This window comes from Diplotaxodon limnothrissa, linkage group LG9 (genome assembly GCF_057381915.1).
Source record: "Diplotaxodon limnothrissa isolate DT_005_m linkage group LG9, D_limnothrissa_male_GT1.1, whole genome shotgun sequence".
NCBI lineage: Eukaryota > Metazoa > Chordata > Actinopteri > Cichliformes > Cichlidae > Diplotaxodon > Diplotaxodon limnothrissa.
In genome coordinates, this window is record NC_140604.1 from 6,751,314 (window position 1) to 6,779,142 (window position 27,829).

A 27,829-nucleotide genomic window follows, 5' to 3' on the forward strand; every position below is an offset into this window, starting at 1 on the left:
GTGAGTGACAGGAGGATGGTGGCTAAGCTGTCATCCCTGTTGGACAACATCTCCCACCGGAGACTCTGACAGCACTGAGTAGCTCCTTCAGTGGCTGCGGCACCCACGATGTGGGGCGGAGAGATTTCGCAGGTCTTTCCTCCCCTCTGCTTTAGACTCTACAACAAAGAATTTGCAGCTGATCAAACACACAAACCCACAAATGTGCAATAAGACTAAGTGCAATACTCTTTTTCTGACAAAGTTGTATTATAGCATTTGTATTCTATTTTTATCCTATTGTATATATTATTTTATTTTATTCTATTGCATATAGTATTTTATTTTATTCTATTCTATACAGTATCTTATTCTTATTGTATTCCAGTGTTCTCTAATTTTTGCTATATAACTTTGCACTGTCCACTTTCTGCTGTAACAAAACAAATGCCCCATGTGTGGGATGAAATAAGGTAATCTTATCTCATCTTATCTTAAAACAACTGCTCAAAGCTCAGCACCGCCTCCAGCATCTGAAATGACTATCAGCAAAGCCAAGGTTACACCCACTTGAGGGGAAAAAGCCTCCTGGGTCTCAACCCTCCTGGGAAACAGTGATCTGCTTTCAACATTAATCCACTCACAAACAAGGTATTACAGGAGTGTACAGGAGAATCAAGAGTCACTATGGCAGAATCTAAATCTAAAAAACATGGATTTAAAAAATGTCGGAGTGCCACGTTCAGCATTGATGGCTTCAGCTTTACAATTGGTAAGAGACTTTGAAAAAAACCCCCAAAAATATATATATGTATGTATATATATATATATATATATATATATATATATATATATATATATATATATATATATATATATATATATATATATATATATATATATATATATATATATTCATTCATTTATTTATTTATTTATTTATTTATTTATTTAAACACGGTATGATCTCATATTTAGGTCTATGCAACACTGAAGCATAATTTCTGTGTTAATGCTTAGTAGTTTTCTATCTAGCTTATGAATTCTTAAATGACTACTCTTTAATCAGAATGTGATTATCACAACCTTTTCAATATGAAAATTTTGAGATGAAATTATATTGTGAATGAGGTACTGCCTATATTTACATTAACAGAACTAGATCCCTCTGTGTGTGTGTGTGTGTGTGTGTGTGTGTGTGTGTGTGTGTGTGTGTGTGTGTGTGTGTGTTTGGTCAGGGTATAGATATTAGGGTTTTGTTGGGAATTTGTCAAATGAATGTAAGCCAGTATATTTTTCTCTGAATTGATGAAAACTACAGCAGAAAATGGTCACAAAGGATAATTTGCCTGTTCTTTATCTCTGCCTCACAATTAGTGATAATAACTCCCTGAGCTCAGTATCCTAACAACTGACAACACATATTTAATTGGACCAGTCAAAATGATGACATAGTCATTTCCCATGCCTTCTGGTTCTCATGGATACTGCGGTATGTAAACACAAACACACAGAGAGATGTGTGCTTGAACACACATACTCACATAGACACATTTGGGGGCACACTATATTACGTATTCACTCACTCATCCACAATACTGATTCAGATTAGTTTGAAAACAGTGTTTGGGGAGAGCTTCATTAAATGGCTAAGCAGCTGCATCCAAGCCTTAGATCACCAAGCAGAATCCAAAGCATCAGATGCAGTGGTGTAACGCACCGCACTACTGGAGTCTAGAGCAGTGGACACATGTCTTCTTGAGTGATGAATCACGCTTCATCATTTCGCAAATTGGATTACAAGTCTGGGTTTGGTGGTTGCCAGGAGAATGGCACTTGTCTGACTGCATTGTGCCAAGTGTAAAGTTTGGTTGACGGGGGATTATGGTGTGGGGTTGTTTTTCACAAGTTGGGCTTGGGCTCTTAGTTCCACTGAAACGAACTCTGCTTTAGCATAGCAAGACATTTTGGGCAATTTCATTCATAAATGGTATATGAACTGGTTCACTTCTCTATTCTACCTGAGCACTCAAAGCGCTCTATACAACCTGCCTCATTCAGCAATGAAAAAAGGCTTTGCATAGAACACACACACACACACACACACACACACAAAATCACAGTGTTACCATTTTGTAAAACAAGGTTTAGATAACAAACAAGTGTATTTAACCCTCTGGGTTCTAGGGTAAAATTAGCTGTTTTTGATTCATTTTACCTCTATACAATCTCACGTCTGAACTTACAGTTATTTTTTCAAGTTGACATATGGTATTAAGACAATTGAACTAAAATCAGACAACCCCCCCCCCCCCCCCCCCCCCCCCAAATCTGAGTATGTTTTGACACACACACACAGAAAAACGAGTACACTACACACTAACTAGACACTTCAAACACACTAGATGTCACAAATCTCTCACATCTCAATCCAATAGAGAACAGGTGGGTTTTTTTGTTTTTGTCTTTTTGCTCACAAGCAGAGTGCTTGCTAGCGTTGTCCTTAGAAAGCAACTTTTTAAACATCTGTTCCTGCATTAAACGTGATGATAGCTTTTATGTGCATTCCTCGACCCCACAGTTGAACAGCAAAAGCCTTTCTCTGTGTAAGGTAGTATTATGATTTTCATAAGATTTTACTCCAAGCAAATTAGTTAGAGGTTTCATGTTGATACAAAAACGCTTTTAAGACAACTTGCATGTGTCTTCCAACATCTTTCATAAGACAAAGCTGTATCTTAGTATATAACAAAACAGTCTTCCGCAGTCAAAATGCATTGGTTAAGGTGTATCCATTTTTTTTGTAACAGACTACAAATTATACTTAATTTATTGGATGAATCTTGGACAGAAGGTCTGAACAGGCAAGAAAAATAGATTCAAATATCTGAATTATGAAAGTTTCAAACTTTTACATTTCTGATTTATATTAAGAATTACAATTTTAAGAGTATTTATTACAATTATGCTTCACAGTTGCCAATGAGGCAGGGGACAACAACCAGCGCCCACTACCCCTCTTTTCACGTAAGTTCTGCACAGTATATGTAATTTTCTATATACTTGAAAGTGTCTTCAGGCCATGATGAATATATGTATTTTGCTCACTAAAATACATAAAAGTCTCTGGATATTCAGGAGTTACGTTAATGTGGTGTGTGTTACTGGTAACAATCTGTATTAAAATTGTCCAGGCTCACGGTCCCAGAATGCACTGTGCACTGATGTCACAGCTCAAACAGGTGTCACTGACTCCAAAGAAATTCTGATCGACCCACGCAGTGCTGATGAGATCCTGGCTGATGAACTGCCAATCCTTGATGCACCAGACAGCATTGAGAAGACTGCTATAAGGTCAGATTTGGACACATACATAAAAATAACTATCAAATAGATAGACACACATCGTTTATTTCTTTAAATGGTCTTAAAGAATGTTTTTCTTGAACGGCATTCAAATCTCTTCTCTTCTTTCTTTGTTGGCTGCCTCTTCTTCCATTCTCTGTCTCTGTCAGATTGCGTCAGTAATATTGAAAATGTGTCGATGTGGTTTTTCAACCAGGAATAATGCATTGGCAGTGTGTTTTGGATCATTGTCATGTTAGATAGTTAAGATACTGACAAAAAGATTATTTCCAGTCAGTAGAAGTGTGCCTCAAAAATGCATTACAATATTTTTTAAAAAATGCAATAACAACATTTTTGAAAATGTAGAAGAAAGTAATCCTGAAAAATGTTTTATTGATGCTTGTAGGCAGCAGCATTTAGAAATAAAAATAAAGGTAGAGCATTTCTATTCTTTTTCTACTGAGTTACTGTCAATGATTCAATTTTAATCAGTTCAATTTATTTATTTATACAGCACCAAATCACAACAACAGTTGCCTCAAGGTGCTTTATATTGTAAGGTAGACAGAGAAAAAAAGACAACAATCATATGACCCCCTATGAGCAAGCACTTTGGCGACAGTGGAAAAGAAAATCCCTTTTAACAGGAAGAAACCTCTGGCAGAACCAGCAGGGCCATCTGCTGCGACCGGTTGGGATGAGAGAAGAGACACTACCCAATTTGAAGAGCGACTCTGTTGAAATAAGATGCCTGGAATTTTATATTTTGGTTCAGGCTTTTAAACCAGCTGCCTAAACCACTGCTTTTGCAACATGTAACCACATCAGTAATTTCTATCTTTGCTTTTCTTATTCTTTTGTAGTGCAACTAGGGAGTACTTCAGGAGCAGTTGGTGTAGTTGTCTTTACGTTTGCTTAGGACATCACCTCGTTCTTCATAGCTAAGTTTTACTCAATGGTGTTTATGCCTTAAGTGGTGAAACAAATTTGTTGTTTATACTTTTAACAGGAACCTTTTTTTTTTTTTTGCATATTTTAGAAAGTACTTGGTTGGCAGTTGTTAAAGTAGCTTCCTTTTAGTTTCTACATTGTTGAAAAATGGTGAATGACATTTGCTATCAGTTATGCCTGGGCTTGTTTCATTATTGTGAAACCTAGGTAACATAAACACTTGGTGTTGATATGGCACTGATGTTGTAATATGACATTTTAATGCCACATAACATTTTTAATGGGTAATATTTAGAGCTGGGCGATATGAGATTTTTTCATATCACGATATGTTTTTTTCATTTCAGGCGATAACGATATCTATCACGATATAAGCCAAATAACTGTATTTATAAGATTTAAATGTGCCGTTGCTCACAAGTAAAATGTGAAATAATCAGCAGCTTGTTTTTATTTAAATATTTATTTCCCATAATAAGTTCAACAGGGTAGATGTACTTAAGGAACATGAGACTTTTTCAGATAGATAAAGGCAAATATTGCAAACTACACAAAAGGCAGCGGCTAAAGCGTTTAAGTTTCAAAATAGAACAAACGAAACAGACTAAATTGTCAATTCCACTTAGAAACAAAATATTAATTCTAAAAATAAATCTTAGTTTGTTTTACAGAAGAACAGACAAAACTGACTAACTTTTGTCAATATCAAATAAACTGAGAACTAAAAGGAAATTCTCAATCTCTCCTTGTTGTATAGCTGAGCTTTTCAAACAGTTACTTTAGTCTGACAAAAGCCGAATGACGAATTAGCGCTTCCAGTCAGAGACTGAGGCTACATCCACACGTACACGGGTATTTTTGAAAACGGAGATTTTCCGTTTTCGTTTTAAAAATAATCCCGTCCACACATAAAGGGAGAAATGAAAGAAAACGCTGCTATGAACATGCCAAAGCAGCAGGTGGCGCTAGATTCCTAACCGTGCAGAAATGTTGGCCAATCAGAAGTCTAGAAGCCTCGGTGGGAAAAAGTAAACAAAGCTGGGGCATAGAAGCAGAACAGAGTCGTATGTGTGGACTGTGTGTATATGTAAGCATTTAAACACTGCAGAGAGTACAATTAACAGTAACAGTATTGTAGAAGTTCATTTCACCGAAACAATAACGTGACGCACAGTGTGACGCATGCACCAGTTTATTGTATTTCCAGACTTGCTTTCGGCACAATTTACAGTGCACGCTACTCTGTTTTTTGTCAGACTTGAAATAGCCGAAATACCTTCACACTACGGAACTTCTATGGCTCTTCCGTTCGACAATCTCTCCGGCATTGGAACCATCATCTGTTTTCTCTTCGGTCACGCTCGGTTGATTTTTCTAGTCGGCACACTCATTTCCTCCATTACGCGCTGGCTCCATTACCCGCTGGCTGCTTCCCAAACAAACACACATGCAGCTTGGCACTTGTGCTGTACGTAACAAGTCACGCGACGTGACGCTGCGGCTGTGATTGGTTCGGCTCTGCGCTACTTAATTTGGATTGGCTGACCTTTTTTTTTTTTTTTTTTTAAGAGGACAAGAGCGGCGAGGTCTATTGCGATAGCTTAATTTCTCTATCGAGTAAAAGTTATATCGCGATACATATCGTTATCGTTCTATCGCCCAGCTCTAGTAATATTGTAGATCAGCCCTTTTTGCCACTTTCAAGTTTTATGAGGTACTGTTACAGAAAAGCACCATCAGATTGGACAGGAGCTCTTCTCTAAATGGTAAGATAATAATTGATCATTCCAAATCAATAATTCAGTTTTTTAAATCCAAACTATAAATTTGTAATCATTCTACACATCAATAATCAGGACCCATCTCATCTTAAAGAGCTTATAGTATGGTATCACAGATGTAGATCTTTACTCAGACTGCTGGCTCAGTTGTGGCTCAGGATATTTAAGTTAAGTTTAGTTTTGTTTCTCCTTCAACTTTTTTCACTCACCATTTCTTTATGCAGCACAAAGCATTCAGTCAATAGTTAATATTAACCTCTGTCTCTCTGTGGATTCTCATGTGTGTTTTCATGTTCTTGCTCAGATATGGTTGGATTATAAAAATACTTCCCTTTTTTGAAAATATGTCTTTGTAAGGAACTTAGCGTTAAATGGACACCCTGTCCACTATGAGATAAAGGAGAACAACAGCCTGATACCTGCAGGCCTGACAACAGGAGATGTATCACTCCTGTAACATCTGTAACATTCAGCAGTCGCCTCATTGTTCTGACACACACAACAAAACTACACTACACACTAACGACACAAGATTTGCGCTAAACGTCTCAAATCTCTCACATCTCAAAGCACCGCCGTCACTCCCAAAACTTCCCCCCGTTTCTTAACAACTAGATGCTCCTTGGCGGCCGCTTATCGGGGCCTGGAGCCTGGGGCTCGCTCGGGCCACTTCGGAGGTGGGGTGCCCCCGGCCTCTCGGCCTGGGGCTCGGTCACTCAGGCACAGCTGGCTGCCGGCGGAGCTCACGGGCGCGTCACTGCAACTCCCCCTGGCTTCTGCTCCGCGGCTGCTGAGTGAGCCCTCATCTGGGACTCTCCTCAGCTCTTTCTGGGACAGTGGCGCGGCTGCCCCTCTGTTGGTCTTCCTTGGTCTCTTGTGTTCTGGGGGCCTCTGGATGTCTGGAGTTTTGATCTCCTCCATACCTGCTTCATGCCCTGGAGGACGGGGCTGTGGCCCCCCCACACCCTCTAGCAGATCATTACATGAAGGAACCTTTTAAAAAAAACAAGCGCGTCCATGCTCACAGGTGTACACACGGGTGATCACACCCACAAACTACACCCTTTTTGGCTCCTACCTCAAAGCACACTGTGTTCTGTTGATCTTATGTGCTGCACAATAATGTTTAACATTTAGTATTTACTGTCATATTCCCATATATCATTGTGATGTTGTTTATTCTATTACTCTTGTTCTCTTCTGCTTGTTTTCTTTTTTCTTTCTCAGCAGGTGATCCAGGTGATTGAAATATGTATTTTTTTTTCTTTTTTTTTTCTGCTCATTCTGTTGGTTTTTGTTTTTTGCCCTTCTCCCCCGTCCCTCTTCTCAGCTGTTTCTCTTTCCCTCTTTCTTTCTCCCCTTCTTTCCTCCAGTCAAGTCTGTCCCGTATTCAGCAAGTGAAAATAAAATAAACAATAAAAGGTGAATCAAATAGACCATTACGGCAAGGCTGGGATGGTCAATTTGGTAAAGTAAATCCGTTGGGCATCTTTCTTTGCCTTTAGACAACAATTCTGATGGCAAAAGAGCCAAACGGGACAGGCAGAAAGAAAAAAAAAAAACAACAACAACTAGATGCCACGTTGCCATATCATTTTTTGATTGGTCGACATGGTACTTTTTTGGACGAATAGGAAAGGGAGACGGGGATGGAGTTTGTTTTTGCTCACAGGCGGAGAGCGCTTTCGAGCCTTTTTTCTTATAAAACGTCGTTTTTACCGTTTCTTCCCGCAGTAAATATAAACAACGACAGTATTCAGGAAGAAAACCAAACATTGCAGATATTTTTTATCATAACTCTGGTTTTACGTGGCCTATCAACAAAGTTGGAGTGAGACACTGAGACCTCTCCTGTCGTTACTACATACCTCCACAGTATAAAGTCCACACACTTTTTCCGTCAATTGTTCCGTCTGTCCTGCTCACATCTCCAATGGTTGTCCACGTTGTCATTAACGTGGCTTCACTCCACATCAGCCATGCCGCTTTGCTTGCTAAAACACCGCTGTCATAAGGACGCTGTCATAACCTGTCAGCGACGTTGATTAGCTGCGTATATACGAATGTAAATCGCATTATTGGCTGGACTATGGAATAAGGTGGCATCGTTCTAATCCCATACGGGAGAGATTGCGCACGTGCGCAGCTTAGAGGGAATATTGACAGAGATGTCTCTTCAATCAATATGTGCATGCAGTTCTTACGTGTTAAAAGAGGGTATATTGCTGATCTGTGTGCTGCCTAACCTATTATGAACATCTGGAGGGTAAGGACATTAACCATTGCCACCACCTCTCTGCACACTAACATCTGTAGCTGATGTTACATAGCACACCATTAGAACTAAAGGATAATATATGGCCTGCAGCTGTTAAGCTAATTTACTACCTTGACTACTGGTCATAAAATGGCATATGTTTAACTACTAGTCTTTAACATTCCCTCTTTGATCTCTTATCTTAAGAGATCACTTACAACACGCACTCCAGGGTCACAAGGTCCACGTCTCTCCATTCCTCAGGATCATCCTTTAACAGAGGCATCATGACCCCCCGGCCCTCCGGCCCTGAGGTTACGGCCCTGTCAATAAGACGAACTACTAGAGCTCTGAGGCATGGGATCAAACAACAACCACATGTGGTTAAGACAGCAGTGAAAACAGACAGTGAGACCAAGATCGACATAACAAATCCCTTCCATTGCCCAAAAACAGAAGTCATCCATTCCTCCAGCGGATTGTCGATACCTGAATGTTCATGCATATTATGGGCCAGAGTCCGTAGCCCCTCCAGTGCTCGAGTTACAGAGCCATCCGGAGCTGTATTATTGGGAATAAAAGTACAACACATTTGTCCAAACATTTCACAAACCCCTCCTTTTTCAGCCAGAACCATATCCAGCGCCATCCGGTTCTGCACTGCCATCAGAGAGGTTGGACCTACTTGTTCTGCTAAACCCTGAATTGCATCACGGGTCAAATTTGACAGTCGGAGAACGTTATAGTGCACATAGTTAATTCTATCTACGTTTTTGTTGGGGGTGACGGGAAACAAGGCAGAAAGTACTGGAATGTTTTCAAAACCGGCTGCTATCTGATCTACTAATTTAAACTCATTTGGAACGCCACGCGGAACACCGATAGAATCTATATATGTGGGTGAATTAACAGTTAAATCAAACGACCAAGATGATCCTTTAGGCCACCCTTGACGTCTGCGCCTAGGTGGTCGTCGCGCATGTCCCTCTACCCCCTCAGATTTATCCTTACCCCCTATTATCAGCAGAGGCGCTCCTAGTCTGACCATGGCACAAACACCAACCGCTTCATTTGGTATTCGCACATGCAGACTCCCACCTCCACAATAATAGTACAAACCGGCTCGAGCCCAAGTACCCACGACCGTGGCGCCCGCACGCGCTGCCTCTCCTCTTCCTGGAAATGTGACCTCACACCAATCAGCCGGGATCTCTCCAGCGTCATACTCCTGCTCTCCGGGATCATCTGCAGTAAAATTGAAACAAGTATAATTAGCTTTCCTGGGTGTGAATGGTCCGGGAATGGTGTTATTATCTATTGGGGGAAATAAAGCAGATAATGGAGCACATTTTCCTGAATTTACTGCTCTCCGGGTAAGTCGGAGCATGCAATCAAAACCCCAGGGGTCCTCTGGATACAGAGGTGCCGGTTCAATAAATAAACGTGGGCGTGCTGTAGCGCATGCCACACAATCAGACACCTTTTGCTCTTTTGTAGTTTCAATCAGCCAGTCCAACCACAGGTTGCTGTCCACATAGCCTGTGGCACGAGACATCAGCTGTCGGGGTTTCCACTTTGTGTAGTCCATTTTTGTTACCTTAGACACGGAAGGGGGGGCTTTGGTTGATGCGGTGTCGCTGCTAGATAAATTACAGCTTAATGTGGCGTTGTGGCTGGGTAATTTACAGGATGGATCTTTAAAGTTTATCTTTATTACGCCCCTCGGGTCTTTCCCAAATACATCTACACCTAACACTAAATAAAACACTTTATCTTCTTTCCTGTACCGCTGCGGTGTAACCTGCCACCCACCAATAGACATTGTAAGTGGATTTTGTGTGTTACTGAAATCACGCTGGATTGCAAACCCCTCCCAACGGCCCCGTGTATCCCATCCTGGGAGGGTGTAACCAGTCACCATGTCCCACTCCTCACACGGGGTGTACCCCGTGGCGGTGGGTTTACCTACAAGACAAGCATTCGTGAATCTTATGTCATGACATGTCCACACTTCGTACCCGCGCCAACTGGTCTGATCCTTTCCACAGTCTATCACGGAACACAGATCAAAAGTGAAGGCTGTGGTGGATCCTCTAACGTAATCCACCTCTATGCCTCCATAATACTCCAAACAAGGATCTGGTTTCTCACCTACATCGCGCTCAGAGCTGGTCGCCTCAGGGTCCGCGAGAGGAAGAGGAGGTGGATGAGTTCTGTAACTGGGCAACTCACACAACAGAAAAACAGTAGTTAGCACACCAATAGTGATCATAGCTAACACTGCCATCAATTTCCAGTTCTCCAGAAGCTTTATTTTTGCATTAGACTTTTCCTCCCCCATTTTAATACTTGCTAATAACTTCTAGACTAGAGCTTTAGGCCTACGGCACTTTTAAATTTAATTTTACTGCAGCTAATACTATCTTCTCGTCGGGTGATTCTCGACTTCTTTCTTCAACCTCCGGGGTGGACTACCCTTTGGTCGTTACACAGATCAGGGGATTATTCTGCCCCCTCTATACTAAGATCTGTGTTTTTTGGGGTCACAGCCGTGTCCCCCTTTTTCGCCAAGAGCCTCTCCGATCGCCTAGGCTCCTCCGCCGCCGCACACTGGCTCCAGTGGTACCAGGTGTCGCCTTTGCCCCTCAACTGGACCGCGTGAGAGGTTCGAGTGGTCACCTCGAAAGGTCCCGTCCACCTGGGCTCGTCCCACTTTCGCTTATACACCTTCAGCCACACCCACTTCGCCTCTGGCGTGGTCACCTCCTTTCCTGTTGGATCTCCCACCTGCGTAGTGAAACTAGAGACAAGAGCTTTTAGTGCTTTAAACTGTTTCACATGTTCAGACACTTTTACTTCCTCTCTTAATTCTCTTACACCTGCTGCAGGGCCTGGAAATTGTCTTCCTGTCAGCAGCTCATATGGAGTGAACCCAGTGCGCTGATTAACGGCGCACCTTACACTCATTAAGGCTATGGGAAGAGCATCAACCCAATTCATGTTAGTCTGTGCACAGATTTTTGCCAATTTGTTTTTAAGATTTTGGTTCATTCTCTCCACTTTTCCCTGAGACTGTGGATGGTAAACTGTACCATATCTATGCTGCAACCCCAACATACATTCCACCTCAGCGAGATCTCGATTTTTAAAGTGAGTGCCATTATCTGATCTTACCTTCTCTGGGAATCCATGCCAAGGGACATAATAATTCACCAGACATTTGATCACTGTTTTGCTATCCTCTCTGCGGGTAGGCCACGCCTCTGGCCAACCAGTCAGTCCATCCACACACACCAACAGATATCTACACCCTCGAACAGCGGTTATCATGTCAGTGTAATCAATCACAATTTCCTGGCCTGGTCTTTCTGGCAAAGGAAACTTACCCATTTCTGGTTTCACGGTGGGCTTCGGATTGTGTTGTCCACAAATCAGGCAGGCTCTCACATGTTCCCTTACCAGGTTTTTCATGTAGGGATGCCACCAATGACACAAATCCCTTTCCATCTGGGCCACTCCCACATGACCTAACCCATGAGCTTCTTTGATTTTCTCCTGGGCCACTTCTGCTGCGAGCACTGGCCGCCCGTCGGGCCCTCTCCACAATCCTTCTGATTGTACAGCCCCTCTTTCCTGCCACACCGCCTTTTCCTCGGGTGAGGCTCCTCTTTGCGCCTTTTCGATGTCCTCTCGCTTTTGGGCTGGCAGGTCTCCCCATTCCATACCCATACTTACCATTTGTTTTCCTTCCTTATAGCCTGCCGCCCGTTTTGCTTCCTCGTCGGCTGCTCTGTTTCCTTTCGCCACCCAAGTGTCAGAGTCGTCATGCCCTTTACACTTTATGATAGCGACCTCCAGAGGCTCTTTCAGGGCGTCCTCCAGCTGTCTCATTTCCTCCTCATGTTTGATCGGTTTATTTGTGGCTGTTCTGAATCCAGCCCTTCTCCATTGCCCCAACTCTACATGTGCTGCTCCGAAAACATATGCTGAGTCAGTATAAATGTTAACTCTTTTTCCTTTCCCTAATCTCAGAGCTTCTATCACTGCAATAAGCTCTGCTCTCTGTGCTGACTGAGGCCCTTCTAATGTTCCTGATTTCTCCACCAGCAGCTGTTCTCCAACTCCTTTCATCACTGCATAGCCTGTTTTCAATCCTTCACTCGGATCTCTAAAACAACATCCATCTGTAAAGTAATCATCTGCCTCACTCACCGGTTCTGCTCTCAAATCAGATCTTACTTTCTCTTCAACCTCTACTATTTGTGTACAGTCATGAGGTGTTCCCCCCCCCCCCCCCATTTGATCTGCCATGTTAATCCCTTCATGTGTGAAGGTCAAGTTTGGAGACTCCAGAATCTTAGTCAGTCTCTGTTGTCTCAATGGGGTCATTGTAAATGCCTGTGAGTTCACATAGGCCACCACACTGTGTGTTGTGAGCACTTTCAGTGGGTGCCCTCTTACAATGTGAGCCACTTTCTGAATTATTTTTGCTACCCCTGCTGCATGTTGTGTGCACATGGGGTGTCTTTTTTCTGTGTTATCCAGGCCAATGCTGATATACATCAGTACTTGTCTCTTTCCCCCTTTTTTCTGAAACAACACACCATTTACTACTCCATTTGTTTCAGAAACATCAACTGAGAAATCAGAGTTATAATCGGGGATTGCCAAATCTGCTGCACGAGACAGGGCCTGCTTTAATTCAATGAACCGCATTTCAGCTTCGGTGGTCCAGTTGAGATTAGCTGTGAGATCTCTCATGCCGTGTTCTCTTACCAAATCCCTCAGAGGTTTGGTTTTGCCCACATAGTCAGGAATGTAGTGTCTGCTGTAACCTGTGAGCCCAAGAAATGACAACATTTCTTTAACTGTACGTGGCTGGGGGTGTGACATAATTGTTTCCCTCTGGGACGCCAACATGCCCACCGTCTGCATCGCCACCACACGACCTAGAAATGTAACTTCAGTTCTGACAAGTTGGAGTTTTTCTCTACTTACTTTAAAGCCTGTTTTAGCCAGCTGCCGAAGCACCGTCAGTGTCGCTTGAAAACAAGCATCAGCTGTTTTAGCGGCAATCAGCAAATCGTCCACATATTGGATCAGTGTGCATCCTTCAGGTAAAACACATGGAGAAAGAGCATTTTTTAGTACCTGATTGAAAATGCCAGGTGAAAGGGCAAAACCCTGCGGCAGCCGTGTGTAACGCAGCTGCTGGCCCCTGTAAGTGAATGAAAAAATATCTCTTAAAGATGGATGCAGAGGGAGACAAAAGAAAGCATTTGCCAAATCTATGCATGTGAACCACCGCTGATCTGGAGATAAATTAGTCAGAGCTGTGTAGGGGTTTGGTACAGGTACTGTTTGTGTCTTAAGGACAGCGTTTATTGCCCTAAGGTCATGTGCCATGCGATACTTGCCCATGCCTGACTTTTCAACTGGGAGGATCGGAGTGTTCCATGCAGAGGAAGACGACTCCAGCACACCCACCTGCAGGAGCCCTGAAATAGTTTCTGCAATCCCATTATCTGCCTCTGGACTGTGTCTGTATTGTGAACGCCAAATAGGGGTGTCATCCTTTAACTCAAATGTGATGGGTGAACAAAATGTTAAACCCACATCAGTTGGACCTTTAGACCACAGAGTGTCTGGGAGTTCTGTTAAGCCTTTAACAGCTTCCTCGTGATCAGATTTCTCCCTGCCATGTGTGCGCTTTAAAAATTTGTGCTCTAACACACTCTGATCAGTAGCAGTCACAGAAATTCGATATGTTTTACAACTGGGTGAGTATGAGACATCAGTGAGTTGTGTTTGTTGCCAATCTGTGGCCCTTGTGGCTGTTCTCACCATGGGGCCTAAATCTTTTGCTTGATGACCCTCGTGTACTGCCAAAGACACATGGGGAACCGCTTCATCCCCCATTCTATACCAACTCATTTTATCTTCAGGGAGTGGAACAAACGCTGCCACTCCAGCTGTACCAACATAAATGTCCTGAGAGTTAAGCTCCCAAGTTGTCTCATCTAAACACTCATTAAACAATTCCTCAAAGCACTCAGTGCGCTCGCGATCATAAAACAAGGTCACGTGGTAGGGGTCACGCAAGGGAGAGTAAACAGACATGGACATTATCCAGGGACGCCAGAGTTGGTACTGTGCCAGAATTCCATCTGATGTGGTCAGTCGCGCCCAGTAAATCTGCGCTGTACGTTCACAATCCTCTGATAACAGCCACTGTCCTCTCATTCCTGATTGCAAGCAGGACAGCTGTGTGCCATCTCTCAAAGTCACTGTCAATCCATCAGCTCCACACATGATAGTAGCTCCCAGCTTAATGAGCAGGTCCCTGCCCAACAGATTAACTGGAACTTGTGATGAAATCATGTATGAATGTGTTAAGGACTGGCGTCCTAACTCCGTCTTTAGAGGGACGGTCACTGGCAAAGTCATGGTTACCCCAGAGAAGCCGATAACACTGATTTTTGTGTCTGTGAGTGGGATGTCGTCAGGAGCCGTACGAATAGTGGAATACGTTGCTCCTGTGTCCACTAAAAAGGGCAGGTTACGTCCATGAACCCTCAGTGGCAACAAGGGGTCTGCCCCTCCCCCTATTTCCAGGCCTCTCTGTGGGGTGTGTCAGTATTGTCCCTGCTGCCAGTATTCCACTGAATACTGGCCTGGTGGAGCCATCTGTGAGTTGGGGGCCGACCATTGTCCACGCCCCCTTCTTGGCAAACGTGGCATGTTGGTACCGAACTGCTGAGGTGGTTCTGGGCACTCTCGAACCCAATGTCCAGTCTGACCACAGTTGAAGCACACAGTCCCTGGCACGTACGGACCTCTATGCGCACCCCTTTGTCTGCCCATGCCGCCGCCTCCTCCCCGTTGACCACCACGTGAGCCCCAATTTCCTCTACCGACCCCACGGCCACCCCAATTTGTGCCTCGCGCGGGTCCCGGTGTGTCTACTGGCAATGCATTAGGATCAACATCAGTCCCCATTTGCTGGAAACCTTGAGCTACCATTACTTTTGCTATTTTTTCATCCTTTTTCTTGTCATTTGCTTTTCCCCTCATCTCACCCAGCTGTAATTTCAACAATTGCTCTTTCATGCTATCCGTCTCCTCAGTTTTAGCCATAACCTCATCATGAGCTGTCTGCAGGCGATGCACCAGATGTTTCTCCCACACATGAGACTCTGCTCCCTCCATGTCGGGATTATCAGTCATGGCCACTCTGACCTTTTCGGGCACACCTTTTAACACAGCGTCTCTAAACCACAATTGTTGCATCCCCTCTCTACCAGGATGCTGGCCAGTGTTAAGGGCCCATGTGGCTTTAGCCTGTTCTATATACTCCCTTGGAGTTTGATCAGGCTTCCATAACAACTTCAAAATCTTAGCAGCATTTGGAGTGGGATATTTTTCACGTAATGCATGAGATATTTCATTCACAACACGGCAAAACGGGGTGCTATCAGCCATCAATGCTGTACCTGCTATTTTTTCTATGTCATCCAGTGCTGTGCCTTTAACACATCTGGCCACCACAGCTCTGAAATCACCTAGGGCCAGTTGAACACCTGTTGTTGCTCTATCAAACTCTCTCAACCACCCCGCACCTCCGTCTGTAATAGGAGGTAATAACTCAATCAATGCAGTTACATCTCCCACCCCGTATGGCTTGTATTTCATGTGACCCCCAGCGGTCACCACCAGGGGGAATGACCCCGGCAGAGACAAAGTGTCCCTATCATCCTGGCTCCGACGCGTCATGGGGTGTGGTTTGTTTGGAAGTTTGGGTTTAACTACTCTGCCTCTTCCTGCTTTTTCTCTAGCTGCTCTATTGTAAAAGGCCTCTTCTAGCTCCGGCACTGCATCTAATTTCTGCTTTTCCCAGACACTTACTGGTGTATTATCATCCAGTGTGCCTGATAACCAGCCCTCGTATGCGTCCCCATCGGGCCCGCACACCTCACCTTTCTCAACCTGTGGTGCAACAACTACTCCACTACATGCCTCATCCTCAGAAATTTGATGACGCTGCTCTAGAGTTATTATAGCTGTTTCAAGCAGCCGCACAGCCCGCTCTTCTTCAGACTCTGCCTGCTGGGGAGACTGTTTCATGGGCGGTGTCTGCACTCCGCCACAAGCTCCCTCGTCATTAACAAAAGTGGAGCTTTGCTTTATTCTTTCACCCCTCGGGGGTGGAGTAGGTCGTTTGGGCTCTTTAGATATATCACAATCTACATAGCCTCCTGTGACTTCTAAAACTTGGCCATTTTCACTAGAGAGACAGCCCTGCTCCACCCTCAGCACAGGGTAGAGGGGGGCGGGGGCCTGATAGGGAGGGGGAAAGCCAGTGAGCGATGACTTCACCGGAGAAGCCGGCAGCATCAGCTTCTCAGGCTCCTCCCTTCTCTCCCTCATCCAGTGCTCCACCCCCTGGCATGTCACAGCCCACCTCGTTACACGGGCTTTCTCCTCCTGAATTTCCTGCAACTTTTTCCCGAGTTTCCGCCTGCTCCAAAAAGCAGCCTCCTCTAACTGTGTACTAATGTCCTGTTCTTCTTCCTGGCGCTTCTGTGCTATTCCCAGAAGTAATTTTGCCAACGAACTTCTTGTTTCTCCTCTCACTCCTTCCTTATCACACAACTTTTTGACTTTCGCTGCCACAGCTGCAGCCTTTGATTTTTTCTCACCCACGCTGCCAGGTCGCATGACCCTCAGCGCCCGCAACAACTCCTTCACCTGCTCATCAACAGTTTTCCACTCACCCTGCATTTCTCCTCTTTCTATGTCAGATTTAAGACCCGACATATTCACACCACCACACACTTCTCACCCTTTCACTCCTTTTTTTATATTTTTAATACTTTTAAATGTTTACACCACAGAGTAACACACCCAATTATGCCCGTCTATCTCTATGTGGCTCCGAATTCCCTCTTTATTCTAATTTCACACTCGTCAGGGGACAGGCACACAACAATTTCAACCACTGAAACGAGGAATTCAACCTTTTTATATTTCTTTACTAATCTAGACTCAACGTTTGTTCGCAAAATGTGTCTTGTTCTAGTCCGGAAATAAATGTGAACCCGTGATTACACGGCCGTTCCAGTGTTATTTCCGTAGCTATGCGGGGGCCCTCACCTCCCCAAGTCACCACCTCGGCACCCGGACAACGCCGGTCCTGGCCACGCGTCCACGGACAGGAGGGTCGCCACTCCTAGGGCAAAGTTCCACAGGTACACTAGGCATCAACCTTTGATCCTAAAATGTGTATTTGCTCTAATGTCCTCCTAATCAAACACATTAACCGTCACTGTCACTGTGTTCACGCTTCGCACTCCACACAAAAACACACTCAGAGCGCGCCTCACTCACACTCTCACTCAGTGCGCGCTTCACCCACAAGACAGCACCCAGAGCGCGCCTCGCAGCTTCACACACACTCTCTCACCCAGAGCGCGCTTTCACACACACACAACACTTTTCCTCAGCGGGAATTTTACACAGAAACCTCTGAGCTCAACTATTAGATCTTCTTAAAGCACACTGCACCATAGACCAAAATACCCCTTTCTCTGCGATTATGACCGCCACCACGGGGCAAAGTCGCATCATAAAAGTGATGCTTGCATCCCCGAAGTTATACCTGACATCATAAACCAGGTGTTGCTATGTACTTAAATTTTTACTTTGTATTATGGCCGCAGCCCTTTATACTCGACTGACGCCACAAACCACCGTCAAAACCTCTATCAAATGTACTAAAACTAGCACCAACCACTACTGCACTTCACGGCCGCACCACCGGAACACGCCGTATCATAAACCAAACCTACGGACGTGTTTCGCTCTCGCGTTGCCAGCGTCCAACTGCACCGTGAAGCCAGTATCTGCTTGTCCTTAAATCAACTTCTATTTCATAGCCGGCAAAAGCCAGGACATCACTGACACCATAAACAAAATAAACAAACCTCAACTTCAATGTACTGAACTAATGGCCGCGTCTTCAGAAGAAATTCTAACGTATTATTGCTACAGAAGCCAGTATTAGACAAAATTAAATGTGGAAGGTAAAGTGGCTGCAACTAGTCCAACGTAGTATGTTATTAGTATCTCGGTAGAAGCAGATTACTGCGACTAGACCAACGTAGTATGTTATTAGTATCTCGGTAGAAGCAGTTTATTTAACACACTGGAATTCAGCCTCAACTTATGTTGTTAGTATCTTGCGCCAAAAACCAGACACCGACAAATTTACTGTGAAAACACATGTGACTCAGCGAACAGATTAATTTGGAAAGCCCAATATGCACATTTGGTATAATACAACAGGCTGTGCTTACCTTTTTGTTGTTAGACCGGTCTTCCGTTCGCCTCGCCCCACGATCTCACCAAAGGCCAAATCTGCACCTCCTCAGCACACCAAAGATCCGGGTCACACGGCACCAAGTTGTTGAAAACACGCAGTTCTTTGAATCTTTGGGCTGAAGGAAGGACAATACTCGGTGTATATATGCTCAATCAACAATCATTTATTTCGGTACAATTCACAAACAGAGCATTACAACGTCCGGACGGGAGAGATGCCTGCAGAGGTTCGACAGCATGTCTCAAAATGGTGGCAACTTTCACAGACCTTTATAGCTAATCCCAGCCCCCCTCTTTGTCATAAAAGCTGCATCTTCACATGTTTTTCTAATTCTTAGTGAGCCTGGCTCCTGACCTTGCCTCCCTGTCTTTCTGTGTGAAACTGGAAGGGGGGTAAAGAATGTGGTTTTATCTCTTCTGCCCAGACACCTAGTCTCCCTCTTATGGCCTTCTTCACATGATTCAGCAGTAAAACATTCTCAAGAAAACAGTGTCAGACATTCACAGCTGATCAAGGATACAGAGTAATGCACATTTTGTCTAATGAACTACAAATGATTATGTTTCTTTTATTCAAGAGTATAATAGAGACTAAACTACATACATAGCACACCATTAGAACTAAAGGATAATATATGGCCTGCAGCTGTTAAGCTAATTTACTACCTTGACTACTGGTCATAAAATGGCATATGTTTAACTACTAGTCTTTAACACTGATAATATTAGTGTAACCAGTATGGTGATTCTAAGTGCTGTTCAAGATAACGCCACTCCGGGGTAGCAATGCAGAGTCAACATCAGAAGTACAGTAACCAGCAAGGTGAGACTTCGAAACAATACTGTGGTTCACGTTATCGAACCACACACACACACACACACACACACACACACACACTCAGTGGCGTGTCCAGCGGGGTGGCCTGGGGGGGCACAGGCCACCCCCCAACCAGACTGGCCACCCCAGGTGCCACCCCAAAGGCAAAACAATAAAATTCAATCAAATATCAAATGTCCGATTATGTTTTCACGGCGAAGCTCAGATATCCGAGTGTAAGTGAATGCAGCATCGGCTTCTGCGCTATGTGCATCACATTAGCAAAGGTAGGAGAGCCAAGCACGAAAGACGGCACCGCAGGAAACAATTTTTCGGTGAAAGAAAATGAGGACAGAATAAATGCCCCGGTAAGTAATATTAAGTTTGTTGAGTTTAGTAAACTTCGGTGAAATTAGAATACCAAAGAAAAAATAACAGTTAAAGAATTATTGCAGCCATCGAATATATCAGACAGTATGCTACTGAGGGGAGCTAACATAAGAGTTATGAGTTATAAGATATAATCTAAGTCGTAACATTGCTGTATGGAGCTGCAGATTTGGTTGCAGGTTAACATAGCTGGACTGGCCATCGTGCATACCGGGCATGTGCCCGGTGACTTATTTATTTATTTATTTTGTAATGGCATGAACAATGAGAGGTGGTGGATTGGCCAGATGCAGGTCAATGTGTAAAAATAACTCAGTTGTTTGGTGGTGGCTATGGCGGGGCTTCCACAGAGGCCAGGAGGTGGATGAGGGAAGGGGAGGCAGGAGGAGAGCCCCGAGGCAGCCGCCAGTCCGAGTGTCAGGTGAACTGAACTTCAGGTAAGAAGTTATGATCTGCAGTCTATCTGGGTCAGATATAAACCAAGTTTAGGTGGAGTTTATTTTCGTTGTGCTGACTATTTACCCTCAGTTGCAATAACTCGTACTGCGTTCTAGCCAGCTTGACGGAGTTTTTATACAACTGGGTGGGTGCTATGATGTTACTGATAGTGAACTTTATTTTATTCATAAGGTTAGTTAGTAGAGTTGCCAACGGCTCCTTAAAAAATGTAATGGTCCCTCATTCAGAGAAAATATTACATACAATATTTCGTATTGAGCTGAGAAGAGACGCAGTTTGTCCCGGACTTTCGCTATAATGAAAAAAAGACACAAAGCTGGAGTTATTCTGTCGTTACGCTGCACAGCTGCCTCTTCTTCTCTCGTTCTCTCCCCCTGCCTCTCCTGTTGCTACTTCAATCATGAAACTGATCAATGATCAGCTGATCGGCTTTTCTCTCTTGTTTATTTATCGCCCATTTTGCGCCAGAAAGAGGAAACCAGCAGATGTCGCGCTAAACAACAGCAGCACGTTTAAGCTTGATCAGCTGTTGTTAGAATTTATTTAATATTAATTTCTAGTATCAGCTGATGTTTGCTGGAGCCACAGCTGTAAAGCTGCTGGTCATGATGTCGGTTTGGTTATGTGGTGAGAGGGAAACATGAAGATGAAACCAGGAGATGTCCTTACTGAATCATCAGAGCTGAACAGGTGATGGAGAAACAGGTTTACCTTTTAGGTGACATGGATGAGTTGAAGTTATGAACTGTTTCTGAGAGACAAATAACACCAGGATTCTTTTTTATGTAGCTGACAGCTGGTAACTGTGCAGGGGCGGGTCTAGGAAAGTTTTGCCAGGGGGCCAGGTAGGGCATTAACAGGGAGAGGGGGGCACAAAGAAATACTTTTCTTTCTTACTCTCATTTAAAATATCTAGCTTTTATTAAATAATTATCTAAATCTTACAACCAAAGTTTTTATCTGATGTAAAATGTATAGAAATCATACATATACCAACAAGACAGTGTACATCACTGTCACAACAGCATTTGTTTTCATTCAAAGGCTTTATGGCTTTAATACCTGGGCCCTATTTCAGGAAGCCGGTTTAGTGCAAACTCTGAGTAAGTAAACCCTGAGTTAACGAAAACTCTGGGTTTTCGGTTTCACAAAGCGAGTTTAGATTAATTCTGAGTGAGTTACTATGACGACACACTCCGTGAAGCTAACGTGCCCCCTAGCAGGTTTACTTCAACTAACCCTGACCTTCTCCGCCTCTTTGTCGGAAACCTGACTGTAGGAAGTGTCAGACATGGCGTGCCCCTTCCTTGAAGAGCCAGTAGATGTTGAAGCCCAAATTCTCCGCAGAGCTCTCCGCCGGGAGAGAGTGATTAGAGCGCGTTCGGACATGTTATCATTTCCTGATGATTTTCTGTGTGAACGTTACCGTTTTTCAGCACAATCTATAATTTATTTGAATAACATCCTCAGGCCTAATATTGCTCATGTGACACATCGCGGACATCCTCTCAGTTCTGTACATATTATTTGTATTGCACTTCGGTTTTTTGCAAACGGGAGCTTTCTATATAATATTGGTGACGCTGAGCACGTTTCCAAGGCTACCGTCTGTCGGGCAGTCAGGAATGTTACAGTTGCACTGAAACGTCTCCTGTACTCGTTTGTGGTGTTCCCCGGTCATAGACCCACAAGATTTATCAAAGAGGGATTCCACAAAATTGCAGGTATCAGGATGAACAAAACTTAATTCATGATGTGGTGATACTTGAACTACTACTTAAATTTTACATTTATTTTCACGGTTCCCAGGCGTGATTGGCTGTACAGATGGCACTCACATTCCAATCATTGCTCCTTCAGTAAATGAAGGAGACTATGTGAACAGGAAGTCTTTCCACAGCATTAATGTACAGGTACATAGTTCCCTGTAGCGTTTCAAACTAACAAATTATTTCATTATAGTAATGGATGCTAATTTGTGTTCTCTGCACTGTGAAGATCATATGTGATGCTGCCAACATTATCACAAATGTGGAAGCCAACTGCTCAGCCTCTGTGAGTGGTGGTGGTGGAGGACCCCCACCTGTTTTTCGGGCCTCCGCTTTTTTCTGTTGGCTATAACGGGTCACATTTGAGCATACAGAGTAAGCAAATATGTACTTGTAATGTGCTCAGATAATTTCAATAAGTGCTTACAGAGGGGAAATTAATGTAACCTCTAACTGCAATTGATTTATATAGGACAAACAGACCAAGCACTATGGCTCATAATTAGGGATGGGTACCGGTGTCCGGTGCCATGACATAAACGGTAGTAAGCAGACCGAAAAGCAGCGCACATTTCAGTGCTTTATTTCAGTGCTTTTTTTTTCCTGAGCTGTGATACACTTCTAGCCAATCATTTTACGTTTCCGAGGATAGTAGGCGGGGCCAGGTACGTACGTTCAGTTAGAGCAGAGCTACAGATTAAAAATGTCCAAGGCGAAGCGGTCAAAAGTCTGGCTGTACTTCACAGCAAAATATGCAAACTCAGCAGCCTGTAACAAGTGCTTTAAGCTGATACTGTGATACTGTCAAAGGAGGTAACACCAAGAATCCGATTAAACAGCTGGCGACGCATAGCGTTTTTTTTAAAAGCCGAGAAATGCGCCATATTTGATAGCTTGCTGTGAGACCTCACACCGTGCACGTCGGGTGGGTTGCCAGTTATCGGACCCGGAGCAACATCCCCCAAAAACCCGAAGAATAGAGTCCTGGCCCCTAGCCCTGCCAGTGTAGCAGAAATGATGAGGATGATGATGCAGCAGCAGCCGTTCTTCACTGCATGAGTAGCTTCATGTTGTTCGTGTGTAATTTACGTTGAGTAGGCTAACCACGTTATTACATTAATGCATGTAAGGTGAACTAGCAAACATCATCATAGCTACATGCGGCTGTCTTCTTGTTTGATGGCAGATACTCCCTTCACCCTGGCCAAAAAGGCTAAAATGACCAAAGAAAAAGTGGGAAACAGTTAAACATATATGCCACATAGCTGCAGAAAAGGCACACATTGTTATCTTTTTACAAAAAAACCCAGCTGAACATGAGAGGTTTTTGGACAAAGTTTGTGTTCTCCATTCTTTAAGCACCGGTTCGAGCTCCGTTTAAGCACCGGCACCGTTTCAAAAGTACCGATTTGGCACCGGTATCGGATAAAACCTAAACGATACCCATCCCTACTCATAATACAATTACACCTTACCTGTTTGGACTATATTTTTATATTTCATTTTTACTTGCTGCCAGGAACGTTTGGGGCCTGTTGGGTTGCACCTGCGCTCACATCACATCACAAAATAAAATGTATGAAATAAAAAATAAAATAAAATATAATAAAATAACGTGTTAAATGGGTGGAAATCCCTAGATCAATGTTTAAATTAACACTCACGCATTGACTCTGTCGGCTTTGTTTTGCCGTGCATGCTCTCTTTCTTTTGCAGCTGAGGCTGTGTTACTTTTTTTCCGTGGAATTTGCATGTTATCGGCATATGCTGCCATCAGAATTTCGGCCTCAAGCGCTGTAAAATACATTGACCGCGCCTTCTTTCCCTCCATCTCCATGGTGACTCGCTTAATCTGTGCTCCACTAATCAGGGCTTTATGTATCCTCGTGCGCGTGCTTAACTTGGGGTTAAAGCAACTCTGCGTTGATTGAACTAATTGTTATCAGCCTTTCTGAAACCGAATATTCCGAGTTGGACAGTTCGGGGTTACTCAACCCTGAGTATCGTTTTTCACTCTGAGTTTTCTAAACCGGCTTCCTGAAATAGGGCCCTGGTGGGCCGGTCTCTAGTCAAAATGCCCGATTTTCTGTCCCAGTCCAGCCCTACAGGTTAATACTGGCAGTGTCACCATGCCAGCTGACTGTATTTCATCATCAGCCAGTGTTGTTCTTGATCAATATTACCAAAGTTTACCATAAGGCAGCATAGCAAGTATTTACTTGCTTTCAGGTTTTATTCAAATGTTAGTCTTTTCAGTTGTTTCCCCACTTTTTTCCTGTTTCAAAATCACCAGTTTGTGAGAAGATTATCTTCTTTTTTTAATAGGCACAAAGTTTTGCAATTGGCATTGGCTAATTTGTCAATTGTTTGTTACAAATGTTTGTATTTTAATATTCAAAAATGTTTTTGCCCAAAACATATGTGCACTATATGTCAGTAAAAATACTATGCAAATATTGCTGTCCTTGAATGCTGAGTAAACACTGACTGATTGTATCTCTTGTACTTTATCAACGCAGTATCTAAAAACTTTGCACCATAGTGGTTAAAATCTCATTCTAATAAGAGTTAAAAGCGCATTCGGTTATTAGGTTTATAGGATTATTGAATTATGGTTAACGGTTGGTAGAATTTTTTTTTAAACATTATCTGCCAATTACATCTGCCACCCTTCTCCAAATCTGTGCCCCTACCTGGCCCCCCAACAAAAATTTTCTAGACACGCCACTGCACACACTATTCCAAAAAAAAAAGCGAAATTTTCACTGACTCATCCCTGTTGCTGTTAGCAAACTAATTACATTAGTAGAAATATATTTAGCTTATAATTAAAATTGGGTGGGGGGAAACAACAGCCATTTTCTTAACAGAAACATTTCTGCTCTGAACTGGAAGAAAAAACCCCGAGTAGAAAGCTCACATCAAGACAATAGACCCTGTGCACGAGAAAATGCTGAACCAGGTTCAGGGAGGGGCAGCCCTTTGCTGCGACCAAATGGGAGTAAGGGGAGGGAGACAAGACAAAAGACATACTGTGGAAGAGAACCAGAGATTATTTTTAAATTTGGCCAGATTTCTGCAGATGAGAGCTGCTACATTCAAACTGAAATGGATGCCACTTATCCTAACAAGACCAAGGTTTTCTTAAAATTTCTCAATTATCTATAAAGCCCACATTATTTTTGGGAGGTTTGGAAGGTTAACCCAGCACTATCTTCAAAGGAATACTCCAGACCTTTCTCCCATTTGGTTTTGGCAATAAGTGATTTGTTCTCCGGGAGAGTTAAGATCTCAAGCACATGGTGTGTTAACAGTTTTGAGGTGATACTGAGATATGGGCTATTTGTTCTAGGTTACGGTGTCTTGTTAAACAGCTGGAGAAGGGAGAAGCATCTGTGGTGGAACTGAAGAAAAACCTGGAGTTTGCCGCCTGTCTCCTTGAATCTCTCTGTTCTGAGGAAAACAGGTAAGGAGCTTTTAGCTAATTTCCCCATGTATAGACTTTAATCAGTGGTGGAAAAATAAAATAGTCAGTATTTCAATAAGACAATGTAATACTCACAATGCAATAAAACTTTTTTATATGTTGCGCTATGCCAAACATATTATGAGGCCTGGGAGCTTGAGGGTCCTGCGCAGTATCTTTGCTGTTCCTTGGAGTGTGCTCTTCTGGACAAAGATTTAGGATTTTGTTCCTGGGATTTGCTGGAGTCAGTCACCTAGCTTTAGGGTCAGTGCACCAAATGCTCAAATTACCACAGGGACCACTGTTACCTTCACTCTTCTTGAGTTCTTCTCTGAGCCCTTGGTACTTTTCCAGCTTCTCATGTTCCTTCTTTCTGATGTGTTTGTCATTTGGTATGGCTACATCTATCGCTACAGCCGTCTTCCTCTGGTTGTCCACCACTATTATTTCCGGGTGGTTAGCCATCACCAGCTTGTCCGTCTGTATCTTTAAGTCCCACAGGATCTTAGCTTGGTCATTCTTGACTAGCCTAGGGGGCGTCTCCCATTTTACCAGTTTTCATGGCCTCAGGTATGACAGTACTGCTCCTTGTGGCTGTCTATCTTGTATCCAAGCATCTACTGTTCACTGTGGTGTGGTCTTGGTTACATTGGGGGGGTCTAGCCTAGGGAACTTTTCTGGATAAAGATGCTCTGGTTGGGAGTTGAACTCCTGACCTGAAGTTTCAAAGGTGTCTCTTTTACCAGCATAGAGGATGGCACTGGCCACAGCATACGCATAAAAAGTCCTGAGCATTGTCACTCACAGGTTTCTCTACAAATATTTTATTTTATTTTATTTCATTTTATTTTGTCCTTAATGTGAAGCTCTTTGGTCACAACTTGCCATTTTAAAGTGCTGTTTTAATTAAACTTGGCTTGGCTTGGTTCATTTAAGATGAGGATGATAGATTAATTATTTTAGAAGATGAAAATGTACATTCAGTGTTTTTGTGAATGGTCTTGCAGACAACTGGGGCACCAAGATGATGAGCTGAGTGATATCCAGTCAGACTCTGTACCACTGGAGGTTCGTGACTGGTTGGCCTCCACTTTTACACGGCAGAGAACCCTGTTGCTGCACCACAGTGACGACAAACCACACTTCCGCAGCATCGTCCGTGCAGTACAGGCTGGGATCTTTGTGGAGAGGTTTGGCTTAAGACAGCTATAAAAAATACAAGTCAGTTTAACAAGTCAGCATAGTAACAGAACAGAAGCCTAGGTAGCAATAAAAAGTGTGTACATTTGTTTTTCTATTTTCTTGTCTATTTATTTGAAAAAAAAAAGCATCACACATTTCTGTAACTAAAACATATGTTGAGAAGTTCGGCCAAATGGTACTTTTTTCTTGTAATGGTTTTGATTAACATACAGTGAACAATTTGGATAAGGCCCCGAGATGCATCATTTTGTTTCCATGGATAAGACACAAACAATAGAAATGGACTGGCATATATATCATTTCTCTAGACTTGATGAACACTTGTTGCACTACCAGTCACATCCACCAATTAGAATTAATCTTAAATCTATCTTGATGTTCTTCAGCTATCTTACATCCCAAAAGTTAATTAAGAATCAGCAGTTAACCTAACAACTTGTCTCTGAGCTCTTGGGATACTGGAGTGATCAGAGAAAATCTATTTAGTACCTAGTAATAGCTTTGAATTACCCCTTTACCTTTGAATAGCATATTATGGCCGCAACTCAGGTCAACAGATATTATATTAGAATGGCTTGGGAGCCAATCCGAACCACTCAGTACAACACATATTATTCTCAAAATAAATTACGCAGATTATAGAAGTAATGCCAGAAATATAAACATTACTTTATCAATATAGAAAATGGAATGGTAAAAAAAATTGAGGTTGACAAGGTTTTAATAGAATAGATTTATTTTCCCCTTAGACTGAATAACAATTTAGAATAAACAAAAGTTAATCTTTCTTTATTATTTGGCCTAATATTGCAGTACTGCTTCAAAACTCTGGGGATCTTCTATTTTGGGGATGGATTTTTTTTAAAAAAAAAAATTGCCTCTGATTATTCCTTCTCCAAAATAAATGTAACATATTCAAATTAATAAATGAGTTACCATACTGGGCATAGTGCATTTGTTCATTTGGTGTGTGCTTGTGTTGCTGTGTACTTTTGTCTGTGGGTTACAGGATGTTCAGACGAACCTCCA

General features: G+C 43.0%; 1 protein-coding gene across 1 annotated transcript in view; it reads left to right on the top strand.

Moving 5' to 3' along the window:
- Positions 1-20,200: 20,200 nt before the first annotated feature.
- pde1ca (phosphodiesterase 1C, calmodulin-dependent a) overlaps positions 20,201-27,829 on the top strand; it is a 40,324-nt gene continuing 32,695 nt past the window's right edge. Inside the window, exons 1-4 of the mRNA XM_085363255.1 lie at positions 20,201-20,340; positions 25,484-25,597; positions 26,605-26,787; positions 27,810-27,829. The exon at positions 27,810-27,829 is cut by the window's right edge and continues 47 nt beyond it. Of these exons, the coding sequence (XP_085219381.1) occupies positions 20,201-20,340; positions 25,484-25,597; positions 26,605-26,787; positions 27,810-27,829 (457 nt within the window). The remainder of the gene's footprint in view (positions 20,341-25,483; positions 25,598-26,604; positions 26,788-27,809) is intronic.